Source organism: Topomyia yanbarensis, chromosome 2, assembly GCF_030247195.1.
Source record: "Topomyia yanbarensis strain Yona2022 chromosome 2, ASM3024719v1, whole genome shotgun sequence".
Classification (NCBI taxonomy): Eukaryota; Metazoa; Arthropoda; class Insecta; order Diptera; family Culicidae; genus Topomyia; species Topomyia yanbarensis.
The window spans coordinates 97735101-97760851 of record NC_080671.1 but is presented as its reverse complement, the minus strand read 5'-3'; the positions used below and the strand labels follow the sequence as shown (position 1 = coordinate 97760851).

Sequence of the window (25751 nt, the reverse complement as noted above, 5' to 3'; positions counted from 1 at the left end):
TGTATTGCGGAATTAGTAGGGTGGCACACACTTGTTCGGGTTTTTTGGTGGTGGGTATTTATAAGTTTATTTAATTCAGGCAATTAGTTTTAATTCATTCCGGTTTAGTTTACTTAGTATTTAGGCTTAAAGAATTCATTTAAATTTAGATTAATAAATATAGCTCTCGGCACTTTCACTCCTCAACATTCCGGCCACCTTGAAGTAGCACGGATACTTCAACTCCCTTTTGCTTCATCATAATCTTCTTATTCATCGTCGACAACACGGCGACACACAACCCTAGGCGAGCAATCGATTGGCAGGTGGCAAAAGCAAAATTGGATTTCGACGTTAGCAGCTGAACGCGGATCCCTGTGGCGGATTCAGACTGGACGTAGCACCATGTGCCATATACCTTCTCAGAGGTATCGGAGTAAAAGGGGAGCTGAATCGATTCTGTCTTGACCTGCGACACGAATCTTGGAATACGGATTGTGGAGATTGCATCTCGCGTACCATGGAACTCCTTCCATTCACGGTGGAGATACGGAGGTAGCAGACGATCCCGCTCGTAGAAATCTCCTGCGCCGGTTTTCAATGCCCACAAGCGCGGCATGAACAGCTTCGCTACAGTGATTGTTGGGCCAACTAGTCCTAGTGGGTCGATGATCTGCGTATTGTAGGGCATGACCTTCCTTTTGGTCAGGATGGATGGTGGTAAAGGCAACTGGACCTTGAAGCGCATCGTATCGGACTTAGGCTCCCACACGAGTCCTGGGGTGGATACGGATTGTTCGTCCTGGAGATCATGCAGTGACAGTAGAGCGAGATCTTCTTGTGGAGTTTCCGGAAGGACTCCGAAAGAATTGGTTGTCCACTTATTTAACGGAAGGCCAGCTGACGCAAGCATGGCGAAAACTTCTTGTCAAAGGCGGATTGTGGATTGGATATCGTCAGCTCCCGATAAAAAGTCATCAACGTAATCCTGCTTCACAGCATCTACGGAGGCGGGGTACTTGTCGACTTCGTCCTGTGCAACTTGTAGGAGGGTGTTGGTAGCCAGGAATGGCGCAGATGTAAAACCGTCCGTAATGGTTTGGAGCTCGTAGGCTATGAGCAGATCGTTGCGGTTGGGGCGCCAGAGAATGCGATGAAGCGGTCGGTTCTCGGGATGCAGCTGAATCTGCCGGTACATCTTCTCTATGTCGGCTACGATGGCGATCGGGTGTGTACGAAACCTCATGACGATCGATAGCAGGTTCTCTTGGACGAAAGATCCAACGAGCTGCTTATCGTTGACGAAAAATCCTGAGGCCGTTTTACACAACGCGTAGAAGACAACTCGGACTTTCGTGGTTGTGCTGGATTCCTTGAACATAGGATGGTGCGGGAGGAAGCAGTGCGAGTTCACATCGTCTTCTGGATCGATGAGCGCCATTCGTGCGGATTCGTCCATGAACTTGCAGTATGCGTTCTCGGTGGGTGGATCACGCTCTAGTCGCTTTTGAAAGCTCAGGAAAAGATGTTCGGCGATGGCTCTGGATTCGCCGAGGTTGACTAGCGGATCACGGGTGAGTGGCAAACGAACGAGATTAGGACCGGACGAATCGCGAGTGGTGGTAGTAGCGTAAAATTCCTCACACTTTTTTTCTTCTACGGAATTCACAGAACACGGTTCGACAGCTTCCAGCTCCCAGAACTTCTGCAACGCTTGATCTAAGCTTCGATCGACAGTGGTTAGATGGCAGACGCGAGGAACGGTGGGATGATCGATGGATATCTTCCCGGAAACAGTCCTTCCAAACACTGTTTCTATTAGCAACGGTAATTCCTCTCCCAGGGAACGCTTGCCGCCAAGATGCACCTCGTGGTACGCTTCACCACGGACAACCATGTCAATGTCGGATGGAATATGGAATCTGGGGTCTGCCAATGACAACTCGGGAAGTTTCAACGCGGAAATATCGATCGGAATGGTCGGAAGGTTTACCGTCGGTCTCTTGAGGATCAGGAACTCAAGCTTGGTGGAGTACGGTGTCGACTTCGACTTGATCCTAGCAGTCAATTGGCACTTGATCTGCTAGGTGGAGTCACCTATACTAGCTACTGCGATATCCACCTTGGTGCGACGAAGATTTAGGGAATTTGCAAGCTTGTCGGTTATTAAGTTGCACATGGATCCTGAATCCAGGAGTGCACGTACGGGTATTTCCTTGCCGTTCTGATCTACGACGAGGAGGCAAACTGTTTCTAGCAAGACTGTACTGTGCTCAGCCTGGACTGACAGGCTCACTTGGTTGTTCGGATTTACCGAGCTGGAAGGGCCAGCGATAGCGGAGGTCGAGGGAATAGGCTGGCTTACTGCCACGACAGGAGTAGATTGTATGTTCGACGGTGCTGGCTCGTGCAACAAGGAGTGGTGTTTTCCGTGGCAGTTACAGCAGGAGAACACGGAGGTACAGTTCCTGGCTTTGTGTCCAGTACGGAAGCAATTCCAGCATAGGCGTTTCTGGGAAACCTGCTCACGACGCTGGCAGACGGACATCTCGGAAAATGCTGGACATTGGAAGAGTAAATGCTTCTCTGGACAGGCGAGACACGGCAGAGAACTGTAGTTCGATTCAACGGTAGCTGCCTTGTATGCCACCTTGAATGGTTTCGGGGTTGGAATCGAACCGGCCACCTTGGCTGTAACCGGTTGTTGTGACCGATATCGCAGATCGGTTATAACGGACATCAGCATACGGGCACGTTGATAAAGAAATTCGATCAGCATATCGTAGGTTACGTCGTCGTTGTTGCTGGTTTTCTCCTCCCAAGCACGTAGTGTAGTTGGATCTAGATTGTAGCAAAGGAGGTTAACCAACGGAGTGTCCCAATAATGGACTGGTTCGCCTAACTCTGCTAAAGCCCTCACATGCCGGTGGAAATCATCAACCAAAACATGAATTTCTTGGGGACTTTCTTGATTGATCGGTGGGAGGTCATATAGAGATCGGAAGAGCTGACGCTTTAGGAACCGCTTGTTGTCGTACCGCTTTAGCAATGCTTCCCAAGTCGATGCGTAGTTATCTGCTTCAATGTCTACGGACTCGAATGGTTTCCTGGCTTCTCCCTCCAGCGACTGCAGCAAGTACTGCAGCTTCGCAACCGTCGGAATATCTGCATTGCTGTGGATCATCGATGTGTATGTGTCACGGAATGCGAGCCATCACGAGAAATCGCCGTTAAACTTGGGTAGGTCGATCTTGGGTAAGCGTAGGTGGAACGACGAAGAAACGTGAGCAGGGGTCGCCATTGTGCTGTTCAGAATGGTTTGGTTGGGATCAGCAGCACGATTCGACAATAGAAAACCTTTGACTCTGCAATACCGCGTCTCGAAATCCATGCGCTCTTCCAGGCGGGTATCTAACATCTCTGACTTATCGTACAGCTCGATCTGCCCTTGTACCTCTTGGAACTCCTTGTAGATTCGGTCCAGTGAATCGAGGCGAATTGGAATTTGGCAGGCATCCCGATCGCAATCGAAATCCTCTGCAAACTTCTCCGCTGCCTTCTGCACTACAAGGATCCCTTTTCGTTGGATCACGTACTCTGACAGCTTCTTTTCTGTCTTGGTCGCCATTACTGTACACTTCACTGATCTTCATTACCACCACTTTAAATATCGGAAACGGGAAAACGGTACAAATCGAAAAATCGAACTCCTTTCTGGCGCGGGTACCGTTCCTACACGACACGGAATCGAAAAATGACACAAATCGAACGATACAAATCCTTCCCGTCGCGGTATGTCACCTTTTCGCGGAACGACCGAGAGTGACACGCAAATCGAACGAAATATCCTTCCCGACGCGAGCGTACCAATCTACGCGAAATTGCCACTCACCACCACCTTAGCAAAAGCATGCAATTTTATCGAGAACACAGCTCATGCAAAGGTTTTTCTGTCTTACCAGATCGATCCTTTGGCGAAAGTTGAGTTTCCGGCAGTCCAGACGAGTGTAGTGACTCTCACCGCACTCGTCGCACGGCTTCGGCTTGTTGACGCTGGAAGAGGGTGCACTGGATGCTACGGCTTGCTGCGTAGCTACGACTGGCAAGGCTGCTATCTTGGATGTCGTATTTGGCTTGTTACGAGGAGGAGCAGTGTTCGAAGTTGCCGAAGTTGTCGAAAAGTTCTAAAATTCGAGCCTAATTCTGGAGGAAGTTTACCATCGTCACATATGATGACATGTGCTGGCGGTTTCTACCAGAACCGAAGCGATGTTGTCAGCATCGAGTTTGCTACAGTGGTTCTCCCATTCCCGGAGCGTACAAGGATCGAGGCGTATAGATAGCTGGTAAACCAGTGTATAGCTCAATCTATCTGGTGGTTCACCCAAGCTCTTCAGTACGGAGATCTGCTGCTCGAAGCGGTCGAGCAGCGCAAGCAGATCTTCATCTGATTCCTTGCACATCGCTAGAGATTCGAAAAGCGTCCGAATGTGACACTTGATTAGCTGCCGGTTGTTCTCAAAACGCAGCCGAGCGTTCCCCAAGCATCCTTCTAGTTCCGCTCGCTTATCTTGATAGGGTCGAGAATGCGTGCTGCGTCTCCTTGAACGAGGCCCTGCAGATAGTAAATCTTCCTGTGGGCTACAGTCGCCTATGCTGCTCATAAGTATATTATTGTTTCAAACTCTCACTGAAACGTAAATTATTGTACAAAAATCTAAAAAAAATTATTTACTACGGTTCCAACAATTCCCGTCGAATTAATCAGTGCTCTTTCCTTCCTTTTCACACAGGTCTAGGGGTTTGCTCAGAAACACATACGGTGTTTTCGTTTTTGGAGCTAGCGTTAATCCGTCGATAACTTAGTCCTGTCACTAAGTTAGAGTCGGATTCTGATGAGAGGAACTCGAAACGCATCTCCAATAACCATTTAACGGTTTCGTAGAAGTTTCACCTATAAAACATGTCAGCCGTCCTAATCGCAAATTGTATAAATGAGAAAGGTACAATTACAAAGTTCGATGGATTGGCATAACTGCATTACTCAGTTGTCACGGCTCGTGGTGGTTTTGAAACATTAATTTGCATAATGTCTGAAACAGCAAAACCACCCAACCGATTACCATCATCAATGAAAGCGGATACCGGACCGAGTCACGAATTCCAAGGCACCGAAGGTGCGATAATGAGCTCTTTAAAGTGCATCGACAAACAAAACTCTTCCGGTCGGTCACTCGATCAAGGATTGACAAACAGTACCCTGATGATGGGAACCCTCGGAATGATATTTTTATTTGTTCCGGCCAACGCAAAACAGACATAGTTTTTCCCCCAAACGACGTTCCTAATCTGAAACAGATTTTAACCTTTCAGCAGACCCAGGGACAGGAAATTCCCAGCTTAAACAAAAGCACTAATAGGTGTCAAATGGGCCATATGTGTCACAAGTTGATCCGCCGACACGATCACAACTGGTACCGATAGAATAAACAAATAAAACAAACTTCGGATACCCACCTAAGCAGCAGTCAGTGCGGAGGAGGTGGTTGGAGTGGTTCCTGACGAACCGATAGTACCATCATGAATGCGTTAAGTGGAATCGGTTAATGAGTCACAGAGGCGATAAAGGACCACCATACACACGGGCTTGGTCCCAGGAAAGTCACACCTCGTAGCTCCGGACCGGGCAGAGGGCGGCACACGTGACGAACATGAGGTAACTAAATCCATCTTCCTGTTTGGACAGGCCAGCACGGTGCTGTGGAATGGAGTGAACGGTCAGGGTTGAAAAAAAACGGCACGCCTTTTCCCCGCCGAGGCCAATAATGAGCGAGATTTATGGCGACGCGTGTAGAACTGCTTTGACGAGATGTTCATTCACAAAAAAGTATGGAATTTTTATTTGCTGTTGAGTGGTTTACGTTTCCTGTTTAATTCTTTTTTTTTTGTGTTTAGAAGTAGCAAGCTGAAACCGACCACCTATAATGAATTTGCATGATCGGAACAGCGCAAAGAGGTGTTTGGATAGTTTTGCCAACATTCTACAAATAGAAATTTGATGCTCCGATAGTTACTTTCGAGCGGTGTCGAAACGAGAGCGTGAAAAATCACTGGATAAACGAATTGAACCAAAGGGACTGAGGCACGACTCGTAGTGTTTTACAAAAATACAAATTTAAAATGCATATTTTATCTTGGAAAACAATGATTTTTCTACAAAATGTTTTCGCTTAGGGGCAAAACTAGATTAAACCAAATTTTGTGCATGGGGAGAATACCTAAGTTAAATCAAGTTGGAAGGAAAATTTTGGATTCCTTAGTCAGTAACTGGCACTTGCTAGGAACCAGTTAGACACTAAATCCAACAATTTGTTTTGCGACATACGTTACTTCAGCAAAACCATTCGCCTGATTAAATTACATCACAGAATGACCAAATATAAGTCTCCGGTTGGTTTCATTATTGTTTAGCTGTTTTATTAAATACGAACTTCTAATGCCATAACTACAACGACGTCCGAAAATACTCGCAATCGCACTATACTCATTAGAAACCTTTCAATATTACTCTTAAAATAAGTCTACGCTAGTTTTGCGAAAACTTGCGACAAGCAGTAAAAATAAAAAAAAACTGAATCGAATGGTATATGACACTCGGCCCTCCGGGCCTCGGTTAAAAAGTTTATTTTACAGCAATTACTATACCTTTCTATTGAGAATGGCGAAAACTATATGGTTTATTACTGATATTAATTTTCAATGATCAATTTATAACTAGAATAATAACAAGAATACTTGCGAAATTTCGAAATAACATTGAGTAGATGGTCTACAATGTTTTCACTAGTGCATAAAAGCGAGAAACATAGTACAAATAGTGAAATCTTAGATGGTGGAGGTATCCATTCAGATTATTTAAATTTCAGTAAATATTTCAACCATTGAAATGTGTTTAGTGACATATTTAATGCTAATGGATTAATTTAGAAACTTTCAAATTTAGTAAACATAGTTAAGTTTACGCTTACTTCATTCTACCCATTTGATTCATTTGTATTGTACTCATTCAGCTTAAGGATACGCTATATAATCCAGAAAAAAAAATCATTTTTCAATAAAGTACATGAATTAAAACCTGTTCTAATTCAAATTAGTTATGGAGATACGTTTTGAGTTCCTCTCAGAAGCATCCGACGTTAAGTTAGTGATAGGACTAAACTAGCGCTGGATTGACCTAGCTCCAAAAACGACTCTTAAAATAATTTTAAAAAAATTTCTTCTTAGTGGAGAAAAAATAGTTTTTGCCAAAATTTTTCTCCACTAAGGAGAAATATAGCATAGTGTACTAATGTCACACAATTCAGCGCATTCGCCAGAAGGTTAAGTATGGAAGATCTTTTGAGTAAGTGAATTTTATCATTAATGATATATGCATATTTATATATATTTAAATACACTAAATACGCGTCGATTTCTTCCTTCCGGAAAGGAATCGAAAGTTTTACTGTAATGTTAAAATCCAATTGATACAAGCACTACATTAAGGCGGGGCTGGTCGATGGAACGATGACCTCGGAACATTTCTGGCACTGTACACGAAATGGGTCATCGGAAAGTCAATTGAGCTAACACCTACCTAAATCCATGAACCAAGTTATTTGCATGAATATATTTAAACACATGCAAACATCTTTTTTCTGTAAATCACTACCAGCTAGTGGGAGATAGGATGGTTAACACATACATACACAAGGAGAAATATAGCATAGTGCTAATTGTATTGGCTTGCTAATTCTAATCTAGTTTCGGTTGCAATAATTCTCATCGGTATAGTTTGAACTCCTTTTTTGCAGGACATCACGCAGGACTATCGTCAATCCAGCGCTAGCTTAGTCCTATCATTAAGTTAGTTTCGGATTCTGATGAGAAGAACTCGAAACGCCGCTCCATAACTATTTTCGTTACAGATTTTGTTCCTTTTACGTGGTTTTAAACAATTTTGTCCCTAGTGGGGAAAAATGGTTTTATCCTACTTTTTTCTTCTCTAAGCAGAAATATAGCATAGTGCTCGTTAAACCCACCAAGGGGGGCAAAAGTACCTTTCTCATTTATCCAAACTATGATTTAATAGCGTAGGTTCAATATATTATTAATATATTCAATATCTATCAGATTCCTATTACACTTGGCACATATATACAAGCGCACGACTTCCACGAACGTGATGAGCAACATGTCGGCGCTGATACACTTGAAACAAAAAAATATCATATGTAATTAGTTTAATCAGCATGAGTTCAATGTTGTCTTAACGTTTACATAGTCAGGAATGCAGGAGGATGTGTTCGATGGGGGTGGCGATTTTTAGTGTGAGAATGGAGGATGCCTCAGAAATTCCCAACTTATTTTGGAATATGAGGTGTATGAACGGAATACGGGTGTGAGGGTGGTCTAAGGAAAGAGGGTGGTTGATTAAGTAGTTCCGAAGGAAAGGGGGAGGGATGCAACACCCAATCGCATATTCTACCCTCCATTTGAGACATGGTTTGAGAAAATCAGTTCAGTCACCACCGAAAAATTTATGTGACTTTTATTCTGGAACCCGGAACTTCCGGAATTGTCCATAGTATTGTCCGCTATCGACAATAGTCAACAAACCTTTGACTGGCCATCAATGCTCTGGAGCTGCAAATCGAATTAGTTAGATGTCTATTTCGATAGACTTTTAACTTCGAAAGAATTGACCCAAAATTTCTCAAACGGGCCATCCAAATTAGGTGAAATTATAATTTCGATGGATGATTTAACCCTTTATAAGGCCCAGAGTTTGGGGCTATTAATGGATGTTATATTAATAGAAACACGGTTTTTCACTTAGTTTAGAATATATTTACATTTATTTCGTAATATAATAATGTTTTGAAAATATACGTGGTACCGCCGTTAGAAAACGTCAGTCTTTGTAATGTTTGATGTATTTCCAACGAGATTGGTGGAAATATAAAGACAAATCGAGCTGGATCGAAAATTCAGAAAGAAATTAAGGTGAGTTACTGGGTATTACCTGATTAACAGTAAATAACCCCTGGATTCTGACGATAAGTTGAAAAATGAGACCACAGGTTACAGACGTTCTTTTATTCTGTTAATTTTTTACTTTGTAATTTTTACCACTCATAAACCAAATTTTCGGATTAAAAATAGTTGTTTTTACAAATTTGCATCACCAAATTATAGGGTCTAGAGTATTTCTTTCAAAATCGAGCTAATTTTATTATCCAAAAGGAAATCGCCGTATTTTTTTTTTTTTTCAAAAAACTCTTCACCAATCTGACACTTTTCACTGTATCTCAATTAAAAGTAATAAGAAGAGTTTCCAGACTCCTAACAAGTAGATTTCACAAGATTGGAACACTTCTCACTTCATATTTCTGCGTTATGAACGAAACGAAAAGGTGGCAATATAGTTGCCCCTGCCTTAAAAAGAGTTAATTTTAATAATATTTGGCATTGCAATCAAATTCAGTTAAGTTTCGCGAAAAAAAATATTTTAATCATAATATTCACATTTGAAGTTCCCTCCCCTAGGTTGACGAGTTTGACAGTATTGCAACGGTCTCAAGCATCAATCCACCACAAATCGGTCACGTCCAGAAGTCTCTACCCTTGATCCCAGCATCCCAAACTCATACAATCAGTTGGACTAATAGAAAAAAAAACTAGAAAACACGTTCCATGGCGACATGACCGGGAACTCTAGTGAAATAGGAGAACTTATTCTCTTATAGCATCTGAATCATACACTAAAAATTATGTATATTCAGGATCCGCGTGCGATCATTCAAGAACACGCGAACGTGTGAGTGGCCACACGCTTATAAAAAATAATGTATACATTCGAAGTTACACACACGCTAGCACTTGCGAAAAAACAAACTTTAACATACAAACGCTCGAGTCTTTCGCGATCATCCACGTACATCTACGCCCATGATCTCGCAAACGGGATAACACTCCGCTGACTAAGTTAACGGTTTAGCACTTATAAATTCGCAAACGCGGTCTCAAACGTGAACCTACAATCTCTCGCGCTCGCGCGATCATAAATTACGTTCCGTGACGACATGAGCGGGAACTCTAGTGATATGGGGTAACTCACTCTTTGTCAGAATGTGAGCTGTACACCGAAATCTAACTATCAGAATGACAGTCCGTACGATAATCCAAGAACGCACGCGAATATATGAATGGATACACGGTTACAAAATCGAATTAATACACATGAATACAGTCATGAAGGCAAGCACAAACGACAAACACGTCAATACACGAACGCTTAAGCCCTTCTCGATCGTCCACGCACACCTACGCCCGCGATCGCGCAAACTTCATAACACCCCGCTAATAAGGTGAATGTTTTAGCACTTACGAAGTTTCAAACATCGTCTCAAACGCGAACCTACAAAGGTCCGTGTTCGCGCGATCATAAATCAGTCACGTCCGAAAATTATTACCCTCTGTCCTAGCAACTTAGGTCCATACATTCAGTTGGACCAATCAAAAAATAAAGCTCATATTCACTAGACAACACCTTCCATGGCACCATAACCGGAAACTCTAATGATACGGAAGATTTCACTTTCTTCTAGCATCTGAACCGTACACCGAAAATTAAGTATCAGATTCACGGTCCGCGCGTGATCATCCAATAACACACGCGAATATGTGAACGGCACATGGTTAGCACACGCGACATACCAACGCACACGTGATCGAACACATTACCGTACAACCGCTCGAGCCCTTCGCGATGATACACGCGCTCGCGAAATTCTAACGCCCGTACATATCTGAACCGTACAGTAAATATCACATTCAGAATCACGGCCCGCTGCAATTGGCCTTAATCAGTGTTTTAGTGGGCGACATTGCCTGTCTCGTCTGCAATTGTAGTGTTCTGACGGGGAAACAAACTTCAACTCGTGTATTTCCATAGAGGGCCGCCTTGGGGAGATCTGATTTTTTCCAGCATTTGGTGTGCTTTTCTTGCACTTTAATTTGTTTATCAAGTGGTTTGCCCGTTTACAAGTTATCGGCATTGGAAAAAGAGCTGTTTTCAACCAAAAAACGTGAATATCTCCACACATACTAGCGATAGCAAGTTTCTGTCTTTGACAAATTAATGCTGTTTAACAGTCCAAACAAAGTTTTAGAACATTAATATGATGCAAAAAATAAAGAAATATCTTATAAGGAAAAAACTGTTTTTAAGGGACCTTTCTCAAATAATGCCCCATATTTAAAAAAACTAAAGAGATAGAAAGTTGAAATCTTCAGATAAAGTGTTTGAAATAAGTTTTTTTACTACTTTGCTGAAATAAGTATTTTTCTATCTGAATGATTGAAGAAAATAAATTTCGTAACTCACTATTAGAGGGATTAATCATCAATCTGGTAAGACGAAAAGAAGGGAAGTTCTTTTCCAAGAAAATTTCCCAAAGACACTACATTGCTAAAGTCAGCAGTTTTGACGCAATCTAAAAAAACCCCTTTTTTGCTCTTTGGGACCACTGTGCAATGTGGCAGTTTGGCATACATTCGAACAACATTTTCACCCTTGAAGCCTCACCCTTTGTGACAATTGTTTGTATCAGGCAAGGACGTAGCTAGAGCTTCCATCCCGGGAATTTATTTCCCGGGAATCCCAGGATTTTTGGATTTCCCGGGATTCTCGATTCCCGGGAAAGTGTGTTTTCTCATTCCCGGGATTCGGGAATCCCGGGAATTTTTATTTAATTTATTCCATAAGGCTTAGGTACCGCAAAATAAATTATGAAGAAAATATCTTGAAATTTTGGAGTGAGTAGTGAATTTAAATTATGCTTTTTCAACTGATTTGTAGATCAATGGACTATGAATCTGTAAGCTCGCAGATATTTTTTCGTGTTTTATTCAGGTGTAAAGTCCAAGCCTTACTTAAGTCACTTCTAAAGAATATTCATATTGGCATGCAAAAATGAATAAATTTGCCGACCATTGTACCGAAGCTTTTCCTTACAGTAGCGTTAGTGGTGCGTACGATGTCTCTGTAATCGATGAGCCGATTGATCATTTTTTATAAGTTTCTTTTAATAATTAGATCTTGAATGAAAGGGCTTAAAAACCCAAATTAGTTACGGTAATGGTGTTACTTTCTTAAAAAATCTTTTACTGTTTGTTTCATAAATTGGGATGGTTTGTAGAGAAATCGTGCTTAACGCAAACACTAATAAGGAAAGTTTCTAGAACGACTGCAGAAACACTTGGTCGGTTCATCGAATGCATATTTCGTCTAATTTGTTATACCGGAATTGTAATATCTGTTTTGTCGGAAATTAATAAATGTCATGTCCAGATATTTAAAATTTGGAATGTACAAAAAGAATCACAGAACGTACGTTTTGTATAATCCAGATATCTTCGCATCAATATGAAAAATAATTCTATCATAATAAAGGTAAATGCATGTATTTTTGGTCGTCCGAACATTTTGTTTTGATATAATTAACCCTCAAAAAGGCAACCGGGTCTCAGAGGCCCGGTACGTTACAATTTTTTAGTAAAAAAAAACTGTGTATGCAGTATAAGCTTGGGCATGGAAATTTTGATAAGTAGCTTTCAAATCTATAACAAAAATAAAGAATTGTGAAATTTTCATCTAAGGAGTGATACGCAGCTATGTTTGAATTTTTTACATGCACAAAAAGGCAAGCCGGGCCTGGCAGGACCGGTGTGCATGCAATATTTACTAGGAATACCACGGGTTTTATACATTAATATTTATCTGAAAAAAACATTTTGATGAGTTCATCTTCATATTAGAAGGAATTTTTTCATGTTTTGATTGATTTTATCTTTTTACCTTTTCTTATAAGAAAAATATCTTGAAAGTTTGAGCGAATTCTATACATTTCTTTTATAAGAAATGTAAAAATAGCATACGATAATGACGTGTGTCATATTTTTTTGGGTAAATACTTTTATTTCACCCACTGTGGTCTACTTGACAATTATTTGGATACAACATAACCTAACTCTGTCGTTATTGTCTATTTTTGTTGACTATTCTTTGTGTTATAGTTGTCGTAATTATTCAAATTGTAGGATCTAAAAGCAACAAAAAATTGAAATGGCTATAAGACGATATGCCCATGTTTTCAATCGTCTCAAAGAATCTGAAATAATGGAAGAAATTCGAGCAAATTCAACAGCAGACGATTTCGAAACTGATTTGCAAAGCGAGGAAGAAGATGTGAATGATATTGCTTCCGACGATGAATCTGATGCAGAAAAATATGAATATGTACTCCGATTATGCATCAGAAGAAATTAATAGCAACCCAGAAACATTTATTGGTCGTGTTCAGACGAAATCATCATCCTGTAATTCCGGAACCGGAAGTCGCATCAATTAGAAATTCAACAGCAGCCAATGAGAATGCTGTACCTTTCATTTGAAACCAAGTTTGTAAAAATCGGTAAAGAATTCGCTGAGAAATAGGTATGACATTATCTTAGGAACTTGGTAAGTTCCCCCGGGGCATCAAGAACCGCCATAGCTGGCCAATGTGGTCGAAGTGCCTTCGGTGGGTCATTAACACTCGGAATACCAAGGGGGTAAAAAGTTACGCGGACTACCAAGGGGGTCTAAAAAAATGGGAACGCTTACTTTGACCGGTCATATCTCAGCCGTTACATAATCGATTTTAAATCTGTCTTCACCAATATAAAGGTATGTCTTTTGTGAATACGTCAAATTAAAAAATAGAAGAATAGAGTTGTCTACCGTAAGTTACAGTAAAAAGAGTATAACAAAGTCAGTGAGAAAAAAAAATGGGAACGCTTCTTTGACTTGCCATATCTTAGCTGTTTGCTCACCAATTTTAATTCTTTCTTCACCATTAGATAGGTAAATCTTTTATAAAAACAGTGAATAAAGAATGATGGAAATCAAATTTGTGTATATGAAGTAATTGTAAAAACAGTAATTGAGAGTCAGTACAGAAGAAATGAGTTTTTCTGTTCAAACAATTGTATCACGACCGTTTGTGAACCAATTTCAATTTTCCTTACACCAATGAAATTCTTAGAGCTACTAGGCTTGTAATATATGCAATAAATAGTAGATTTTCAAAAATTACTATACTTTTTCGAGTTTTTAGGAGATAGGATTTTTACAATGTACGTGGCATACGGTTGATTGAAATTCTTTGCGACTTGTTAGTTTAACGGTTTGAAAATTACCTGTTTACTCAATAGTTCTACATATTATACATGGATATTATTATATCAAAATGTTTGCACGAACGTGGAGAAACACATTATTGTATGTAAGTTACTAAATAATAGAGTGTGTTAGGACGATTAAGTAAATACGAAGAAGTTCAGAATTTTAAAATAATCGTCATATAACTTTAAATTTGAAGCGATGACCTATACATTTTAATACCAGTCGATTGTAATTGATGGCGGCTACAATTTCTGAAAAAACACATTTTTATATTTTCTCAAAAAATAGCCAAAAGTACGTAGAAGTACAGAAATTTCATGTAGTTGGCAAATAACGTCGAATTCAAAGTGATGGCTTTTACCTTTTTATATACCAATCGATTATAATTGATTTTGGTTACAATTTCTGAAAGAACGATTTTTATATTTTTTCAAAAGTAGACAAAAGTACGTAGAACTACAGTAATTTCATTTAGTTGACAAATAATTTCAAGTATTCAAAGCTATCACCTATGCAATTTATACACCAATCGATTGTAATTGATTTTGGCTACAATTTCTGAAAGAACATATTTTTATATTTTCTAAAAAAATAGCCAAAAATACGTATAAGCACAGAAATTTCATTTAGTGGGTAAATAACGTCGAATTTTTAGGGATGATTTATACTTTTTTATACACCAATCGATTGTAATTAATGGTGGCTACAATTTCTGAAAGAACACATTTTTATATTTTCTCAAAAAATAGACAAAATACGTAGAAGTACGGAAATTTGATTTAGTTGGCAAATAAGGTCAAATTCAAAGTGATGGCCAATACCTTTTTATATACCAATCGATTATAATTGATTTTGGTTGGTGAAGATCGATTATGTAACGGCTGAGATATGACCGGTCAAAGTAAGCGTTCCCATTTTTTTTACACCCTTAGTATTCCGAGTGTTAATGATCTAGACATGCAAAGCCAAGTAATGTTGCACATATTTTAATATATATTGCATCATTTGGACATCATGGTGGTATCAGTTTCTATGGAAATTTGCTGTGTGATTGTACTCTTCAACACGTAACTCCAGAACCGAAAGTTGGATCAATAAAAAAATTAATAGCGACCGATGGGAAGGCTGCACCTTTCATTTGAGACTAAATTTGTACAAATCGGTCCAGCCACCTCTGCGAAAAATCGGTGAGATTGTTTGCCACATACATACATCCATACATACATACATACATACACACACACATACATACATTTTACGATCTCGACGAACTGAGTCGAATGGTATAAGAGATTTGGCCCAGCGGGTCTCGGTTAAAAAGTCGAAATTTCGACCAATTGCATAACCTTTCTATATGAGAACGGCAAAAAGGAGCTTGAATTTCGACGAGCCTGAGGGGCCCGGCTTGCTCTTTAATGTTAGGATTTTAGCTTGCCTTCACAAGAGTTAATGTTCTTTTTTTTGAAATTGAGCGATTTTTCAAATTTTTGGGCAAAAGAAGACCAAATTGCCGTGCGTATCGCCCTCCCGAATCAGTCTGTATTTATTAGCTGTGTTTATTTAAGACCAAGTAGTGATTTGGATTTGCGCACGCTAATGCCGTTCAAACAACTATTCTAGCCAATGTTGGCTAGACACGTTTCTTGTTTTTGGGGATTAGAATCTTCCACGCCTTCAATGGCCGCTCGATGACGATCTCAAATGTTACCTTTCTATTAATGCCTCATCGGAACAAGAAATAGCTGCGACTGAGACTATGGCTGCAGGCGGTCTGTACCGGATCTGCTCACCGACGAACGTGAACGGCAGGATTCTCGATCTTGCATTCGTAAACAACATGGATATCGTAGAGCTGCTTGAATCTCCGACTCTTATTCGCAAACTCGATTCTCACCACAAACCGTTTGTACCAACACTGGAGATGATTCATTTCACTCGATTTTTGACCTTGATTTTGACTTCAACTTTGAAGAAATCTCCGCACTGATTGCCACTGTCGACTGGACCGACTTAATGTGTTGTAATGAGTTTGATGAGGCAGTCGCGTTGCTCTACAGGCAAAGTATATGATATACTACTTTGAGACTTTGAAAAGTAGATCCCTATTAAATAAATAACAAAAATCAAATCTTAATTTCTTCTACAATTATTTGAATTTTTGCATTGATCAATGGTGTAAAGAATATCACTTGCAAAAAATCGTAACATCGCCATAGTGTTATGAAGATTAAAAATAACATCGGTGGGGATCAGATAATTTACGCAATTTGCAAGAATCACACTGGTCGTTGACGATATGTGCTTTTTCTTGTTATGCAGAAATGTGATTGGACGTATTAAAAATCAAGTTTGACAATTTTTGTAGTGACTTCGATTATATGTGTAACAAATTTTGAAAAATATTAAATTATTATTAATAATGATTATTAATCGATTCATTCTGTAATATAACAAGTGCGTTATAAGAAAGGTTTTATCACACTGTTAAATCCATTAAATCCATTTAATGTGTTTTCAAAAGATTCTTTATCAATGAATACAAACAAAATTAAGGCAAACGTCATAGATTTATTTCTTATCCATACAGTGGGCGGCGTGGCTTGCGCTTGGAACTATTTATGTGCAGATAAAGAAATGGCGACCAAAATGGCTCTTTCAATCGTTTCAAAATTTTGGGAAGAGCATGTTCTACATATTTTAAATAACAATAAAAATCTTTGATATTAATTCGCTTGCGTAATGATGGCCAAAACCAATATACATTGGTCTGTTCAATACAAGTAGAGGTAATGAAAGTAGTAGTAAATTAGAGAAAATCCAGTGAATCATCAAAGATTAAGATGTTGGTATTTTGCGAATTTAATTTAGAAAAAAATAAAAACATGTTAAGAAAATGCCAGATACTGATGAGACGAAGTTGAAAAGCTTAACTACTAAATTAGATGTACTGTACTCTTCTCGCACAGTTTTTTTCTGTATCTAAATCAGCCAACTACTTTATGGGATGCAGCACACTCGAAACAAATTGTCATTATGCGGCGCCCTGAGCAGCTCCTGTTATTATTTCGGCTACATTTCCGAAAAATCTACTCTCTTCTGGCAATAGCACCTTCTTCTGAAAACATGGCGCCAGTCGAAGCCGTTTATTTTCTTACTGATCAATCTAGGCCACTCAGGAATGCACCAATTTCTGACTGTTTTGCTACTTTCCGCCTTTGTTGTCCCACAACTAAACTAGAGCAAAAACAAAAACAATGCACTTGCAGCCATAGCCTACAAACAACACGCTGCTAGTGAAGCAATAAACAAAAAAAATCATCCCCTTTCGATCCGTTGCTGGTGCACAAACCAAAGTGCTAATTATCCTGCTACAAATGATGATGAAAGGAGCAAGATTAAATCGTTTCAACCGAATCCGACGAGCAGTGATGGGCTAATGGTGGTGTAGATTTCAACCCCTCGTCAAGTCAGGCATAACGAGCGAGGCGGAAAGCATCCCCGAGATGGCGAGATGGCAGAGCTTGTTGATGCACTTTCTAGCCCTAGCTACTTTGCGATTGCGAACTCGACAACAGAAGTGTCCTAATTGGTACTTCTAGGAAGGTGACGACAGAACACGCTATGAGCTGTGGAGGAAGCTTTAGATAGATTCTTGTTGCCATCATCATCCAATGATGCCATCGATGAGTCTATTTAGTTGCAACTGGAATAACTTGGACTTACTTCATTAACTGCTATTATAGCACAATTTTCATTCTTGTGGTTGTATAATCCGGATTGCACCCTTCTTCAATTTAGATTTTCAAATCGTCCAACAATCGCAGCATTTGGTTGACATGCAGTCCTGCAGCAGACGGTCTTGTACCAAAGCGCAAATCGCCCCCTGTCGGCATCACATCTCTGATGATGTTCTAAGGATTATAAAATTTCAATTTAAACCCATCAAACCCGGTACCCCGGTAGGATTATTACGGGAGAAAACTAGATTCCCGCCAGTAGTGGCACGCCCCTTTTCTCGGTCAAGCGAATCCGTTTGCGTTAACTACAAATGGCAAGGGCCCAATATTTTCACAGCTGACGACCGGCGGCGGCATCGGCGAATGGCACGGTAAGTGCAGGATAATTGGTTTCTTTCATGATCCGGTAGTGTGATTAAATTGTCAGTTTAGGGAAAAAAAGATGACGATATCTTTTCCGAGGGTTCACGTGGCGCAACTCTTCGTAGAAGAGATGCGATCGGTTCGGCAAAAGACGGTGAAGTTATTAACGGTTAGCAAATCAAACAGCTGCTGCTGACTTCAGCAGAATTGATGCTCGGGAAAAAAGCGAGCGGTTGGAGCCGCACGCTGTTGGAATGTTGTTTTCTGGTCTTAATTAGAATCTGAAACTCGCTTTTAATATGCTGAAAATTCATTCATTGATTTCAGGTTTGCCAATGTTAGCCAATGAAATGGGAATCTTCAGGATGTTAACAGGAAGTCTAACAACCAGTCGTACATCTGATATGTTAATAATGATGTGCATGACCGGTGTGTAACAGGGCGTAAGGCATTTTCATCTGACTGATGGTCCATTATTTAGGTTCATGATTTCAGGAATTTGGTCACGAATTTCGTTTATATCCTGTTGAAAGATACACATTGGTTTTGCTATGAATCAAAGTAAACCAAGAAGTGAAGGTGAGCTAATTGAATAGTTCACCTGTACTATTACATGATTTCCTCTGTTGTGGCCAGGGTTATTTTGTTCAGTTCGCCTTGATACCTAAAGCAAAGTGATTAGAACATTTGGAAACGCTCATCACATCTTAATACTCATTCGTTACGAAGATTTCCTGTCCGAAAAAAATGAACATCAGTGCAGATCGATCCACTATGGCACTCGCTGACACGTACTGGACACTATATCTCCATAAATACATAATAGAACACATTCAACGTAAATACCTTGATCCCTATGCGATTAGTCATTGAAGCTTTTCTATTTCACAGTTCCGCGAAAAATAGTCCCAAAACCGGAATTTCCTTTCCGAAAAAAATTTCGGACATGCTCATTTACATGCAAATCGGCAACACTATGGCAAATGTAAAAGTTTATGTGCACTATGTGAAATTGGTTCGAAGATGGTCAAAAGTGAATATTGAAATTTTCGAAACACATATATTACATCGAAGCCAAGTGTGTATGTGAAATAAGTTATCAAGCGTGAATTTTATGCCGGAAAAAATATTTAAGTAGGCAGTTGCCTCATTTTTTCGAATAAAATCATCAAAACATGTTAGTATAATTGACCATTCATTATACATCATTTGTTACAGTGTGACAACCTGTTGCATAAAATCATATCCCATGGACGGCTAGAATCAGTTTCGCCTGTTTGTTGATGAAAATGACCTTTGTCTAGCCAGCAAATTGAAAAGGGTTTATATCAATTTTAGAGTATCAATGCGGCAAAGTATGAAAAAATACTATAGTTGTTTTTCCCATTCTGCTAAAATGCAAAATTGAGCAGTGATCGTGAACACAAATGAGAATTACGATAACAGATTTTCCACATTCTACTGAACATGAACATTATTTGTAACAGTAGGTACATTGCAAATTCAATAAATGTTTAGTTTGCGAACAAAATGAAAATATTTTCTGCTTAGTTTGTTATTTTAAAAAAATGTATAAGGTTTATTATGTTGACGCTACTAGAAATATTCAGAGAAGCATTTTGGCAGAAAATCGTGCATACTATGAACTCAGAAAAACCTTACGGCCGAACACTCCACTCGACGAAATTACCTTTTGCGACCCCGAGGTACCTTTCACTTATGAATTTAGGTGTTTGGTTGGGTCTAGTTTTCATAATTTACAATCGAGTTGTATCATATGCAGATGATTAGGAGTTGATTTCGTAATTATACGGGAAGCGTTTCTGATACAACTAGTAGAGAGCATATATCCGATGTCGAACATCTCAGTTTTTCTTGTAGAGTATATGAGGGAACTGAATTTATTCCGGATCGTTTTTGCAAATATTTTGGGGCTTATTCTGTAAAGCCTTATAGTGGAAACACATTGTAAATGGAAAACAACATATAAGTGGATAATTTATTGGCCGTTTCAGTTGGTTTCTGGTTCTTAGAACCATTTTTTTATTCGTAACCGAGCGCCCTTTCAGTTTACACACGCGCGTTGTTTGTTGTAACATTACCTTGAGTTAGGCGATATCGGTGAAGGTGTCTATCCCAGCAAGGTCTAGAGTATAAACATTATAAACATTATAAACGTTAAATTGTGTCAAGTAGTGCAGTGAAGAGCGGTACTGAACAGTTTTGTTGCCTGAAAGACGGCTTTGTTTAGACGAGCTATACCAGCTCTCTATTGTGTGAAGGCCACGCGGGTGACGGATAAAAGAAACGTAGGATCAATTAACCTACCAGCTTGTCAGGAACCAACTGGTGAAGTGTTTCGTTTTTTACTTTTCTTATCGATTTTTTTTTATTATTGTTTTTGATTTTTTTTATTTTGATTTTAGTTAAATAGTGCGGTCGAGCGTGTTGCTTCCGCAACAAAATGGAACAAACAGAAGGATCACCCTCCGAAGACGAATCTTATGGGGAAGTGGAACGTATATCTGATTCGGAGATAGATGATGTTATGGGCGATCCACTTCCCCCACTTTCCCCTAATGTCTCACAGCCCCCCGATTCAAGGTTTACCAGGATGGATCCGTTGGTCCTTGGGTGGTATACTTTCGGCACAAAAATAAACCCTTAAGCATAACTGTTGCACGGGAGCTGACAAAACGTTACTCGGCCGTAACCGAGATTAAAAAGGTTCGGTCAGATAAACTGCGCGTAGTCGTTACTGACTTGAAACAGGCCAATGGTATCGTTAGCAATAGCCTGTTTACGCTGGAGTATCGCGTCTACATTCCTTCTCATGATGTGGAGATCGACGGTGTGGTAAGTGCTGCGGGTCTAACTGTCGATGATCTGATGAATGATGGGGTTGGCCGCTTTAAGGACCCTAACCTTCAATCAGTTAAGATTTTGGAGTGCAAGCAATTGCACTCAAAGTCCATCGAAGATGGGAATCACTATCCATCAGACTCGTTTTGCGTAACCTTCACCGGATCTGCACTTCCGAGCTACGTTGAAGTGGGAGGAGCTCGTCTACCTGTGCGTCTGTTTGTACTGCGGGTCATGAATTGTTTCAATTGCAAGCAGCTAGGTCACACGGCCACCTACAGTAGCAACAAGCAACGGTGCGGTAAATGTGGGGAACGCCATGCGGATGATACTTGCAGTAGGCCCGCTGAGTAGTGTGTTTACTGTGGGGAGAATCCGCATGAACTTTTGACATGCCCAACGTACAAACTTCGCGCGGATAAACTGAAGGGATCAGACAAAGATCGCTCCAGACCCTCTTACGAAGAAATGCTTAAAAGAGCTGTTCCACTTATCTCCGAAAACCCATTCGTTCTCTTGCCAACTGACGATAACGCCTCTAACGACCCTTGCAAGGGGCATTCTTTGGTTCTGCTTGGAAACTCTAGGAAAAGACCTAATCAAAACTCACCTGAACTTCTTCGTAGGGGTCCTAGGTTGTCCCAAACAAGGGTACAAAATAATAATAACTCATCAACTGGAAGTGCAGCCACAAATCCGAAGATAATACCTCCTGGTTTTGGGAAATTGAGATACAACCAGGAGTGTCCAGCACTCCCCGGGGCACCAAAAATTTCAAGTGCTCCCATTTTACAGTCAGAAACTCAACCTAAAGCGGGATTTCTTAAATTTTCTGACATTGAGGACTGGATATTCACAGCTTTCAACATTACCTATCCTCTGAAAAGTTTGCTGGTTGCTTTTCTACCAACAGTAAGAACATTTTTAAAACAGTTGACTGAACAATGGCCCCTCCTTACAGCAATCGTATCCTATCGTATCGTATCGATGGCTAACTTATTAAACGGAATCACGGATCTGATCACTGTTTTACAGTGGAACTGCAGAAGTATTATCTCCAAAATTGATTCATTAAAACACTTGCTAGATTACAATAATTGTGAAGCCTTTTCCCTATGTGAAACATGACTTACTTCTAATATAAACCTCAACTTCCACGATTTTAACATTATCCGCTTGGATCGAGAAGACTCATATGGAGGGATACTTTTAGGTATCAAAAAGTGCTACTCCTTCAATCGAATCAATCGCCCTTCGACGCCAGGCATTGAAGTTGTCGCTTGTCAAACAACAATCAAAGGCAAAGATCTTTGCATTGCTTCTATTTACATTCCTCTTAGGCCCATGATGGGATATCGAAGACTCTCTAACGTGGTTGAACACCTTCCCTCGCCCCGTCTGCTGCTTGGAGAATTTAACTCTCACGGTACGGAGTGGAGATGTCTGTACGACGATTATCGATCCTCGACAATTCAGGACCTTTGTGACAATTTCAATATGACAATTCTGAACACAGGGGAAATGACACGGATTCCAGCGCAAGCAAGTGCACTGGACATATCTTTACGCTCGACATCACTACGGTTAGATTGCAATTGGAAGGTAATATTTGATCCCCACGGTAGTGACCACCTGCCGATTGTAATTGCAATCACCACTCGTTCAAGACCTTCGGAACCAATCAATGTTTCCTATGACCTCCCACGAAACATTGATTGGAAGAGCTACGCTGCTGAGATATCCAAAACTATCGATTCAACACAGATACTTCCCCCGGAGGAAGAGTATAAGTTTGTGTTCAACTCGATTCTCGATATCGCGATTCAAACTTAGACAAAACGAGTACCCGACGGGAACACCCAAAAACGTTCTCCCAACTCGTGGTGGGACAAAGAGTGCTCAGATGTGTACGCGGAGAAGGCTGCCGCGTATAAAGCCTTCCGGAACGACGGGTTAGTCGCTAGCTATCGACTGTACGCGATATTGGAAAAGCGAATGAAAAATTTAATGAAAGCCAAGAAACGTAGTGACTGGCGCCGGTTTGTCGACGAGTTAACAAGAGAAACATCGATGAGCACTCTTTGGGGCACGGCCCGACGTATGCGAAACCGAAACAGTACTAACGAGAGCGTGGAATATTCAAACCGTTGGATATTCGATTTCGTCAAGAAGGTTTGTCCGGATTCTGCCCCGGCACAGAAAATCTACCGCGCCGCGTCGCCTCACAATAACGCGAACGAAACACCGTTTTCGATGGTGGATTTCTCACTTGCTCTCTTATCATGTAACAATAAAGCTCCAGGGCCAGACAGAATCAAATTCAACTTGTTGAAGAATCTACCAGACTCTGCCAAGAGACGCTTGTAGAATTTATTTAATAAGTTTCTTGAGGGTAACATTGTCCCACATGATTGGAGACAAGTGAGTGTCATCGCCATCCAAAAACCAGGAATGCCAGCCTCCGACCACAACTCGTATCGACCGATTGCAACGATATCCTGTATCCGGAAGTTATTCGAGAAAATGATCTTGTTTCGCCTCGACAATTGGGTCGAAGCAAATGGCTTACTGTCAGATACACAATTTGGCTTTCGCAAAGGCAAAGGGACGAACGATTGTTTTGCGTTGCTCTCAACAGAAATTCAAATGGCTTATGCTAACAAAGAGCAGATGGCATCAGTATTCTTGGATATTACGGAGGCTTTCGATTCAGTTTTTATAAACATTCTTTATTAGAAGTTGCACCAGCATGGTCTTTCACGAATTTTAAATAACTTTTTGCTAAACCTGTTGTCTGAAAAACAAATGCTTTTCTCGCATGGTGATTTATCGACATTACGATTTAGCTACAAGGCCATCCCCAGGGCTCATGTCTAAGCCCTCTTCTCTACAATTTTTACGTGAATGACATTGACGAATGTCTTGTCAATTCCTGCACGCTAAGGCAACTTGCAGATGATGGTGTGGTCTCTATTACAGGTCCCAAGGCCGTTGATTTGCAAGGACCACTGCAAAATATCTTGGACAATTTGTCTGCTTGGGCTCTCCAGCTGGATATCGAGTTCTCTACAGAGAAAACTGAGCTAGTCGTATTTTCAAGGAAGCGTGAACCAGCGAAACTACAGCTTCAGTTAATGGATAAAAACTATTGCTCAGGTTTCAACATTCAAATATCTCGGGGTCTGGTTCGACTCTAAAGGTACCTGGGGATGTCACATTAGGTATCTGAAACAGAAGTGCCAACAAAGTGTACTTTCAACTTTCTCCGTACAATAACTGGAACAAGGTGGGGTGCTCACCCAGGAGATCTAATCAGGCTGTACCAAACAACGATATTATCAGTGATGGAGTACGGATGTTTCTGGTTTGGTTCAATGAATGTTTCAGTATCTCGTCAGAGGACGCTCGAAAGTTGGCAAACTTCATGGAGCAATGGGCTTCTGGGACAGTGGCTACATTTTATTATCCCGAAGTTCATGTTCAACCATTACACATTTGATGCGCATCTCCTTCGTATAGGGCTTGCTGAAAGTAATCATTGTGTTTGTGAGAACGGCTATCACGACATCGAGCATGTTGTTTGGTTGTGCGCAGAGTACCGTGTTGCCAGGTCCCAACTAATTGATTCCCTTCGGGCCCGAGGTAGATCACCCTATGTGCCAGTCCGGGACGTCCTGGCAAGCCGTGACCACCCCTACATTTTTCTTATCTACAACTTTTTGAAAACTATTGATGTCCAAGTTTAAAACATTTCCCCCTCTCATTCGCAGTAGAACCTCGTCAACCTCTCCCTGTATCTACAATATGGCATTGCATCACGAGTCTACGATGCATACCTTCCTTGATAACCGTCCATCCAGAACATCATGACACATGTCACAAGAACATGATGACAGCATCGGAGTGCCAATAATCATCCGAAATATCGACCCTCCCCTCGCCCCTGCGATTACAGGTTGGAAACCATCATCCAATCCACCAGCCAACGAGAATGTCAATTTTACAAAATTTTACAATATGTATCCCACTTCCTACCTTTTTCCTTTACTAGCATAAGAGGGGAGCAAGCCGCCCCTAAATACGGCTTTCACTTCCCCCACTAATACGTGCGATGCACCTTAAAAATAAATTATCGGCCTCGTTAAGCTACCGTATTTGGGCCTAAATAAGCTTAGTTATTAAAAAAAAAACAGTGAATAACCTTTAGTCGAAAACGACTAACAGCGAATGTTGAGATTACCTTAGGAAATCAGACTGTAGTAAAATGTGAATGAATTAGGGATTTAGGAGTTATATTAGATTCTAAGTTAAATTTCTAAGTTAAATTTGATCATTATAACATAGTTATACATAAGCTGACCAACCGTACGGAATTTGGGAGGACAGTACGGATTTTTGGTCGCGTGTCCGGAAAAAATACTTGTACGGATTTGTCCGGAATTCGCACGGAATTTTCAACCTCAGTGGAAGTACTCCCGGAACAATCTTCCAAATCAAATCAAATGGAATCAGACTAAATAACGTTGCCAACTAGGTTGCCC

General features: G+C 40.5%; 2 protein-coding genes across 2 annotated transcripts; both read right to left on the bottom strand.

Annotated features, from left to right (window-relative positions):
• Positions 1-907: 907 nt before the first annotated feature.
• On the bottom strand, positions 908-1876 carry LOC131679606 (uncharacterized). Its single transcript, XM_058960344.1, has one exon. The coding sequence runs from the start codon at positions 1874-1876 to the stop codon at positions 908-910; it is 969 nt and encodes a 322-aa protein (XP_058816327.1).
• A 186-nt stretch (positions 1877-2062) lies between these two features.
• Positions 2063-3163, bottom strand: LOC131679605 (uncharacterized). The gene has a single exon (XM_058960343.1). The coding sequence runs from the start codon at positions 3161-3163 to the stop codon at positions 2063-2065; it is 1101 nt and encodes a 366-aa protein (XP_058816326.1).
• Between the last annotated feature and the right edge of the window lie 22588 nt (positions 3164-25751).

Coding starts and splice junctions, on each gene's coding strand:
- LOC131679606 (XM_058960344.1), bottom strand. CDS start 1,876: ATGGTTGTCCGTGGTGAAGCGTACCACGAGGTGCATCTTGGCGGCAAG.
- LOC131679605 (XM_058960343.1), bottom strand. CDS start 3,163: ATGATCCACAGCAATGCAGATATTCCGACGGTTGCGAAGCTGCAGTAC.